Source organism: Plectropomus leopardus, chromosome 16 (assembly GCF_008729295.1).
Source record: "Plectropomus leopardus isolate mb chromosome 16, YSFRI_Pleo_2.0, whole genome shotgun sequence".
NCBI lineage: Eukaryota > Metazoa > Chordata > Actinopteri > Perciformes > Serranidae > Plectropomus > Plectropomus leopardus.
In genome coordinates this window covers 23,884,474-23,894,748 of record NC_056478.1, presented here as the reverse complement: position 1 = coordinate 23,894,748, position 10,275 = coordinate 23,884,474, and the positions used below count along the sequence as shown (strand labels likewise).

The 10,275-nt window shown below is 38.1% G+C and overlaps 1 protein-coding gene across 1 annotated transcript; it reads left to right on the top strand.

Moving 5' to 3' along the window:
- Positions 1–3,968: 3,968 nt before the first annotated feature.
- On the top strand, positions 3,969–10,265 carry LOC121955167 (12-(S)-hydroxy-5,8,10,14-eicosatetraenoic acid receptor-like). Its single transcript, XM_042503008.1, has 4 exons — positions 3,969–4,041; positions 4,095–4,517; positions 6,959–7,364; positions 9,136–10,265. Exons 2-4 carry the CDS (start codon positions 4,363–4,365, stop codon positions 9,601–9,603), a joined length of 1,029 nt encoding a protein of 342 aa, XP_042358942.1. The 5' UTR covers positions 3,969–4,041; positions 4,095–4,362; the 3' UTR covers positions 9,604–10,265.
- Positions 10,266–10,275: the final 10 nt, after the last annotated feature.

Below are 10,275 nucleotides of genomic sequence, written 5' to 3'. Positions count from 1 at the left end.
AGACCTGCTCAAGTTATAGCGCAACAAAAGAAACATATTAAGGCTGTTTCTGACCCCAATCATGTCCTGAAGAGTAAACAGAAATTGCTGTGCTCAAATAAATAAAGTAAATGAAGGGTTTTAATTAGGTCAGTAAATCCTAAAATTAAATATGGAGCTTCATAACAGAACAAATGTATGTTCAAAGGTCTTGAGCAAGTTGTCTTTGGTGAACACACTATTTTGTTAAATATGCATCCTTGTTTCTTATCTTGAATGTTTGAATGTCTGTGTTGCAAGTGCTCTAATGTAAGAAAAAATTCAGACCACATATTGGGGCCGTCAAAACTTTTCTAAATTTAGTTTAACCACAAAGCATAACCGAAAATCAGGACAGCACACGCTTTGACTGAATGGCCTGTGCAGCTGCTAAGAAGAGCACAGCCACATTCTGCATTGAAATGAATTGCATTGATCTGAGCAGTGCCTGTCTTTAGTGTAAAAGCGGAGGAAGATGACTGAGCTACATGGCCTGAATTACTGTGAATTACTGTGTCACTTGCTGTGGCAAGGACATTGCTCCAATTTCTCTGAATTTGTATAGTAACCAGTAATCTTTTTTTTTTGTTTCTAGTCAATTGACGTCATTATAACATAAATGTATGTTTTAGGGTCAGCAGATTTTTTCCGCTAGAAACATCAATGAACACATCAGTTTAGTCCCCTATAGCTAGCTTGGGACCCCATGATGGAGACTCTTTTTTTTACATTATTATTATTTTTACTAATATCTTTATTTGTTTGCAATGAAATAAACTCAGACTCAGACTCAGCTTGCTAATTAGTTTGTTATCAGTTTCTGTGGTTAGAAGGCTACGCAGAGTAATATAGAAATGTGGAAAGCAATTAGCAGTCGAAAAGGAATTAGATGACATTGCCCTTACAAAGGACGAATCAACATGATGTCATGTTTACAACAGTTGGTAGACAACTGGCAACTGATTTGAATAGCATAGACATGAGAACTCAGCTAACTTGTTTATTTCTGTTTTGATTTTGAGGTGTAACTAACGTTTAAAGCTATATAGTCTAACATGGTGGTCCAACCTGTCCTAGGTTTCTGTTGTGTTAATTCTATGTGTTATGTTGGTTAGCTAGCATCGTTGATAAACTAAATCTACCACCTCAGAAGCTAAGCAATGTACTGCTGTGGACGGGGGATGGTGCAAAATGTATTTCAGCAACTAAGACCTACCTAAAAAAATATCAATATCAGTTAAAGTGTATGCTATATTTGAACATTTTCTCCACTTTACCTTTTACTTTAACTGATTGAGGCAGTGGAAGACCAGCAACTCCAGTGTTTTGTAAGGTTAAATTACTGTTTTTGTCAGAGGAGTCTGGTGTCTTTGAGACAATGCCTTCAATTTGTTGGTGGTTAGGGTTTTCTGGCGGCAAAGTAAAGCTGTGAGAATTTTCTTAATATAGTGTCTACTGAACTGATATTGATGTTTTTAGGTGGGTGTTTTCTGAGGTGGTTAAAACTAGCCAATTGAGGCAGCATTTGCTCTGAAAACATTATGATTCTGTCTATGGTCATTTTATCACAACTAACAACCAGTCAAAGTGCTTTATTTGGCCTATCCATTTTAGGGTCCTGATTTAACTTTTGGGAATTTTTAAGGCCATAGTTTAAAATATTGTAAAATATAGTATTTGATTGTATTATGTTAGCTACAAGAACAAGCAACAAAGCTATTCATTTGTTTTTGTAAAGCAGATAAATCCCCCTAAGAGCACGTCTAAAATTATCAATGATTCTCTGAATTCAAAAGGTTGCTATTATCTTTTAGGTCTCTTATCTACACTCTGCATCTGTGTTTTAACTTCCTCTTGCTGCTGCGTCACTTTAATACTGTGCAAAAACACAAATAGAACTCTATAATTAATTTTCTTAATGCTTCTGCAAATGTGAAAGAATTGTTACCCATCTTTCTACCTTTAAAAAGAGGTTGTTAGGAATAATGCTGCAATGTTAAACAGGGACAGTACACAACATTTCTGTGGTAGACAAGCAATGTCGCAATAACTATTAAAAGAGGCACTGCTGTGGTCAGAGGTGCAACACACAGAATGTCTAAATGCACTTGCTGTGTTTGGACATGTGGTTTGTTGCAGAACCTGTGCGGCATTGCTCTTTCGTGCAATATAACACTTTGTCTAGGACAGAGCGTGACAAAGTGCTAAAACTTCGTCATGCTCACAGACTTCACTTTTTGCAGACTTCACTTGTAGGAAGGTGAAGTCTGCAACTAAATGCATGGCTTTACAGCAATTCAAGTTTTAAATCATTAGTATACAGCTTGTCAGTGAAAAAAGTAGCAGACAAGAAGGCAGATGGGTCAAGTAGATGTTTAAAAGCTGACCCAACCTAGCCATGAGCTTTTCCTGTATTCATTTAACATCACTAGGAAGAATTTGAAGTATTTATCAAATAATCTGGCCACGCCGTTTGAGTTTGTTGAACAAACATTTCCAAACAAGATGTCTGCCCCTCCCTGTTTATCTTAAATATCTACATGGTGCAATGTACGAAGAAAGCTGAATCTCTGGACTGGAGCCTCCATTAATAATATTTTATTATTCATCATCTGGTTTGACAAAAGGTGTAAAAGAGTATTTGAGTCAAACTAGAGAAACCCTTCGACACCTACGAGGGTTGAGAAATCACTTTGGGGCTGTTTGCAAATCTGTTTTCAGTATTTCTAGTTCTGCTCTAAAACCAGCTTTCACCATGGAGGATGTGATTGAGAAAGATGACTTCAATCACAGCGTCATTTCACCATTATTTTCACAATTTGGTGATGAGTACTTCAACTGAACCGTGATATTCCCCAGAAACCTTTCAACTGAATAAAAGTACAACATGTTCAATCAAGAGTTATGTCCAGTCATATCAATTCCCCATCAACTTATTAAATGGGATTTTGTCATTACGAATACACATGCATCATATTCCTGTGACGCTGTTTTCATGCTTTAAGAAACCCCCCCGCCCCATATGATTATTGGTATTTCACTTCAAGCAAATCTCTCACTTCCAGCAAACTTCACTCTCTAAGTTGAGACTTCAAGATCTCTTTTTTCCTGAGCAGCATTTTGAGTCACAGGTTGGATAGTGCTGTAGAAGTAGCACAATGAATGTTAAGTGTTAAGTTTCACTTTCACGGCACCTGGTGTTTTACTGTTATATTCCAACAGCGCTCCCCATGAACAACCCAGTGGAAAAACAACGTGGTCATTTTGACTGAAATTCTTCCGAAGGAAGTGTACAAGAAAAAAAATGAATGTGGGGGGGGGGGGTTGTTAGTAAGATAGAAAAAATGGTCATTTTATAGAAAAAATGGTCATTTTGGGGCTAAAGTTTTCCTTTAAGCTCATCCTTAATAATCACAATTTAAATGTTATGGCATGTTATGCAGCTTCTCTAATCATAATAAATATATATATACAGTACAAACAACAGTATATTTCATACAAGATTTTATCTATCCTACCTGTATGACATCAAGATGATCTTGTACCAGCAGAACTCGCTATGTCATTTTCCTTGAAGGACAATGTTTTCTAAGTCCTGTCGTCACCATATCCAATAATAAAGCTAGACATGTGGAGGCATGATGGTTTCGTATGGACAGCCACCTGAGGAATTTCACAGGCGTTTCTTCCCATACTCCTGGAAAACACCGTTAACAGCCACTTTTCCAGTCACCACTTTCTGTGTAATATAGAAACTGTAAAGGGCATGTCCTCCTTTCTTTTTAGTCATCTACTTACAAGTGCCTTGAAACTTGTACCATTAAGACATTTTTATGTTTAAAGTAGAAACTAGCATCTTCCAAACTGAGTAAGCTTAAGTTAAGCCCCCCCCTTTAAACCACACCTCCAGCTGACAACAACTTCTTCCTCTCGAAAGGATCAGTGGCAGCCTCACATAAAAAGGGCTAACAGACTCACTGAGACAGGGTGTTTTCTCTCCTCTGTATTCAGCCCTTTTTTTCAGTTCATGCCGGGTTTACTGTGCATGTCTCCTCAGCATGTTTTAGCACGGCAAGCTTAGTCGTCACAGAGCTTCAGAATCACTGTAAGGCTCTCAGAAGGGGACTGTTGAATTTGACAAATCACAGTGAGAAGGGGAATCGGTGCCTGAGCAGAGAAGATTCTGGGTCAGAGGCAACTACAACCACCTCCAAAACGAAGGATTTAACTCTGTGATGCCTGCCTGGAAACACCTATAACCCTTTTCTCTCGTTCATAAAACAGGACTTATTTGACTGCAACTTCTTTTACTGCTGTTTAAGTATTGCTACCTTCGAGACTGTTATGTTCAGCCAGAGAAACATGTCTACAAATGAAACTATTGACCACTGCAGGGGACCCAACGCAACCACATACAAAGCCCTCTCCTGGCTGATGATTGGAGAGTTCCTGCTGGGTCTGCCACTCAACCTGTCTGTCCTCTACATCTTCGTCTTCAAGTATGTGCCTGTCTTTTCCACTATTTTCTGAGGGTGTTCAAAAGTAATATGTACAGTGGGGATTGTTGAAAAGCCAGGGAAAGCATTCAGAGATGGAAACTTTACAAACAACCAAGAACTTGATCTTGATAACTGATGTTTGTGCGACTCATCGGCTGAGAATTTCTTGGCATTTTGCCTCGCTAAGTGATTCAAACCTTGATAACACAAGGTCAGTGAGGTCGCCTGGGTTACGGTATAGATATATCCAGACAATTTTTTAACTACTAGTCATAGTAGTAGCTAGTAAGAGACTGACAATTTTCTCATTTAAATGGTCAGATTGTGGTGGTGAGCATCTCTCCCACTGTGATCAAGCTGTGTCTTGATTCATTTAACGATCTGACACATTTTCAAACAGTCATTAAACAGCAGTTTAATGACTTTGCAGGAAGAAATCCTAATAGATACATACAGTGGCGTCTTAGGCCTGGGTGTATGAGGCTTCAGTCCTAAATGTTTTATAAATAGCCCCTGATTTAAATATATAGGCAATATATATTTCTCTACAAAAAGAACAGGCCTAATAACAAAAAATAAAACTATTATCTATCATTCTGCTTATAGTTGTACTTGAATAAATGTACTCAGTTACAGTTCATTACTATTTGTTAAGTATTCTGTATTCAATACTAATTACTCACAACTACATATTTATATTTTTCTCACCCCATTTCATAATTAATCTTGAAAGTAAAAAAAAAAGAAAAAAGCTTTTATGGGTAAATAAGGTGCCGGAGTGGGGGGAAAAAAAGCACTGAAATAGAGCTTGTTTATTTAAAAAAAAGTTCCCGACTAAGGACCCCCCTAAACCTCCTACTGAGGTCCCCCGTCCTCAAATCCTAGAAACGCCCCTGGTTGCATGTTCACAGCAGTGAGTAGAAGAGGGGGCAGTGAGAACATCCTGTTTGGATTCTCGTGCATTGGCAAAATATGTTAATTAAAAGTGAATTTCAGCAATGGAAAATGCTGAACTTATCCTTACAACTTGCATGCACTCCTCAAATGTGTTGTTTAGGTTGTATAGGATTCATGCACATATACATTTTCTGTAAAAGGGCAAAGACTATTTAAAATGCAGTGATTTTGGAACCTCTTTGCAAATTCAGGACACTACTTTAAAATGGAAAACATGTGTATCAGTTTTATTTCCCTAAATAGTTACGTCACTTGTGAACCAAACAATATTTACCCCTGGTGAATTCATTTTTCACAGAGTGCACAGTGTGCTAATCTGGCCGAGTTGCTCAGAAGAAACCTGACTGGTTTGGGATCAAATCTTGAAAACCAGTTGTTAGAAAGAAAGAAAAAAAAACAACAGAGGAATTCTGATATCGGAATATCATGAAATCCAATTTTGGTTATGATCAGGATCAAACCTTCTAAAATGTTTTTATCTGATCAGAATGATCCTGATTTGGACATCCATGTTTTCCTGTCCAGAATCAGATTAGAATCAAATTATCTTAAAATTCTTAAAAATACCAAACCCGAAAGACAAGTGCTCTAAACAGGAATACATACCACAATGTAGGCATTCTGCTATCAAACACACTGCAACTGGCACTTATCACCATAGGTGCATTATTGCATTTACTGTTGAGTAAACACATAAATGACCAAGTCTAATTGCATTTTGTTCCTGAAATCCACTGTGAATCCACCTTTCTGCTGGAGATCAGAATAATCTTGACTTTTTGGATCAGATCAGATTTAAGAATCTTTTTTTCTTTTAATTTGATCTTTCCTCCAATTTGAGATGCAATTCTATTCCATAGCCAAAATATGATTAGATTACCTGGCTGTTTTCTTTCTTTTTTTATATAAAAATAATTATAGCAACCCCATACTGGCTATTATACCTGTTGTTTCTTCCATAGCTAGTACCCTACATTGTGATACACAATAGACACATTTAGAGTACATAACCTGTGTTTGGAAATCTTAAAAAAAGTTTTTATCTGGATGAGGGTGATCCATACCAGTGTTGCTTTGAAAAAAAAAGCACAAAAGTCAGATGGATTATCTGATCCTGGATAGCAAAACATAGGATTTCCAAACCAGATCATTCTGATACAGATTAAGGTTTCTGAGCAGGGATAAAGTGATAAATGTGATAAATGTGGAACACACTGTGCTGTGGGTAAGTGCTGAAATGGCAAAGAGTCAGTGTGTTCCTTGGCACCATTGTATATTTCCACCCCCAAATATACAGTGCAAAAAGAAGAGCTGTGGCAAATAGGACATGTTAAATGAGTGAACTGCCACACATTGCTGTGTGCAGAGACTCTGAACGACAGGGTCAGCATCAGGCTTTCTGCTCTGTTATGTTTACTCTCGATGCAGAATAAACTTTGAAACAGTGAAGCTAATAACTGTTTTGTCAATTACTTCCACTTTAGGTTCAAGTTCTGGAAGAACAAAAGTATCTTCCTGTTCAATATTGTGGTTGCTGACTTCTTGCTGGTGGCCTGTCTTCCTGCCAAGGCCTACCATTACCATCATGGCCAGAGACGCAGCCAGAATAAAGTGTTGTGTAAGACGATGCTCTTCATGCTGTTCCTCAACCGAGGAGCCAGCATTGCCTTCCTCATCACCCTGTCCCTCGACCGCTACTTCAACGTGGTGCATCTCGGGAGGAGGAATTTTGTCAAAGCGCTAAAGAAAAGTCCTCAAATCTCTATCCTCATCTGGCTTCTGTTGCTGCCCCTCACCATCCCCACGATGGTCACCACCTTTGAATGCTGCAACAGCCTGGGCCGGGAAGTTGAGACGTTTTATCACGATGTTACAGACGTCTTCAGAGAGGTACTGTATTGGTTTCTTTTGTTTTGATAGAGCAGATTTTGCATGAGTAATAGCTGTAAATATTTCAGCACCTATGCCATGAAAACCAAGAAGGCTTTAATCATTATTATGGGATAATAAATAAAAGACTAATTTAAACTCTGACATCAGAGAACCAGCCCTGCCAAAGCTAACTGCATCCAGCACTTTATAGGAACTAGAGTTAATTACACTGCCTCATACCATCACACAGACTTCCCATAAAGCTGACAGTCAATACTGTTTTGAACTGTTGTTCCTATCCACCAGTTCCCTGACTAACAGCTTGCCACAGGCAGTATACAAATCTGTTTGGGCATTTTAAGCAATCAGTTTATTAATTTATCAGCAGAAACTTTTCTGTCACTTTTCAAGTCATTTCAAGTCATTTTTACTCAAAAATCCACTCAAAACTGAATATTTGCTTGTTTTATTAGCTATTTGAAAAACCAAATAGAAAAATACTTTTGTGTTTTGGACTGTTGCTAAGACAAAAGACAAGTAATGGCATGAAAACAAGAGTTTGAGATGACTGGGATGGCTGAGTAGTTAAATTAAATAATGAGTCAGAAACCTCATCACCTAACAAAACAATCTTTGATTAAGGGGTATAAATAATGAACTCTTCACTGTCTCAGACCTTCCGTAAACACTCCTGGCCTCATACAACCCTAAACTTCAGATGAATATGATAAATACAAATGTGAACGTAAAATTACTTTTAATCAGTCTTAAATCCGTTCCTAATGGTGAAATACAGAAAAGAACAATAAAAGTGCATAAAAAAGTTTAGATTTGAGTGTCAAAACTAGCTTTCAGTGCTTGTGTAGTCAGCTACACATCTATTTGAAGCGAGAGAGAGAAACAGATTATGATGCCCAGTGTTAAAGTGCAATCACCTCTTTATGAGGCTCATTCCAGTTGTGATCACATTTGGGATTTAATGTTTACATGAGCACAGAGAAATCCAGTTATTCATATTCCCTGTATATATGCAAGCTACTTTCAGAAAATGGGATACACCCAAAACCTGATCATAAACGGGTTATTCATGTCCATAGAAGCTCCCACATTATGTAATTCTACGGTATATCATGTGTGTAAACTAAACTGCAGACTAAATTTACGATTAACAGAGACAAAAAGTGGCAAGCAACTCATATGAATGGGTGTGAAGCGGGTTCAATGCGCATCGGCAAGTCCGAATTACATCTGATGTATGAATGTCTGTATCATCACGCTTAATTTTTATAAACAAAAAAAAAAGCCACGTCATGTAAATATTATTAACAGCGCTGATCAAGCTCAGCTTTCACTGATTAGTTTTATTCCCCCTCAATATCAGTTTAAGAGTAGTCTACACTATATTTTGAACATTATCACAGCTTTTGAAATTGAACCATTTGAAATTGTGATATAAAAAACATCACACTCTATTAAGAAAAACAGTAACTTTACACCACTGGACAGCAGAATTGCTGATTTACAGTTTTAATTATGTTGTCTTCCTTTGAATCCACCAAGGTGTGTAGTTGTTGCCCTTGTTATCTCGATGAAGGCAGTTTGGATTTGTTTTATTGGCACTATTTATTGGCTATTATTTTATTTGGAATATTACATAACAATAAAAATGTCCAATTATTGGCTGATAATTTATCGGGCCAATATATATTTTGCATCCCTGGCACATAAACGAATACTATTTTGCTTTATGAGGGATCACACTCAAAGTTGCTTCTCTTTTATTTTCAAGATCGTCTACTTCACCCAGATCATCATCCCCTTCATCATCCTTGTCTACTGCACTGTACGCATCGTCAACCGGCTAAGGAGGAAGACGGTCGGTGAAAAGACCAAACTGAGGAGAGCAGTGTGCGTGGTCATGTCTGTCGTCCTTGTCTTCTCTATCTGCTTCCTGCCCAGTACTGTAGCCAGAGCGGTGCTGCTGGCCGTAAGACTGAAGGAGTGGCAGGACACAGAGGACGTTGTGGTTCAGGTCTACGACAGCCTCATGGTTTTGTCTTACATTGACTGCCTGCTGGACCCGCTGGTCTACTGCTTCTGTAACTCAGGGTTTAAGGATGCTTACATAAACACGTTCTTTCCTAAGTGTCTCCAGGTGAAACTGCAAAATACAGACTTTGGCTTGGGAACAACAGCGACTACAACACTTTCGACTTCTGGAGATAGAAAAATTTCTTTGCCAATATTAGAGAAATGATTTTTTTCCCCCTTAAATTGTACTGAAAACTATCTCAGAGGGAGCACAGGTTGTTTATTGCAGTTACACCTCAGACACACAGATAGCATTACCACTGGTCCACCAGAAAAAGGTGCTTTAAGATAACCTGCAAGATTAGACTTCCCCTCTGAAAGGCTGCAAACACAGCGGAGGTAAATGCTGCCCTGCATCACTCCTCCTCTGTAGAGTTAGTTGTCAGTGGGTATGACTATCATCTGCATCCATCTAAATGCAGCACGTGCTTATGGTTTATGTGAGGCAGTGTTGTCCATCCTGTTTGGGTCAACTCTGTATGCATGCACACTTTTGTGTGTCATCTGCTGAAAAATGTTGCACAGTAATTCTCCAAAGTTTTCAGTATTTTTATAATAATAGATTTTTTTCTGCACTTTCTCAACGTGGAATCCATACTGGTATGTTCAATAATGTCACATAAAATGTGTAAGTTTAAGTTTACTTCTTTCAACTGCTAACAGCAAGTCAGAGAAGATGTCAGTTGAGCAAAGATACATTTACATACAGTCCTGTAAAAAGAGTTATTCAGGGCTTTAAAGGGATAGTTTGCATTTTTTGAAGGTGGGTTGGTAAGGCTAGTTTATTTTACATACAGTATATCTCAGTCATCTATCCCCAGTTTGGAGCAGCAGGCTG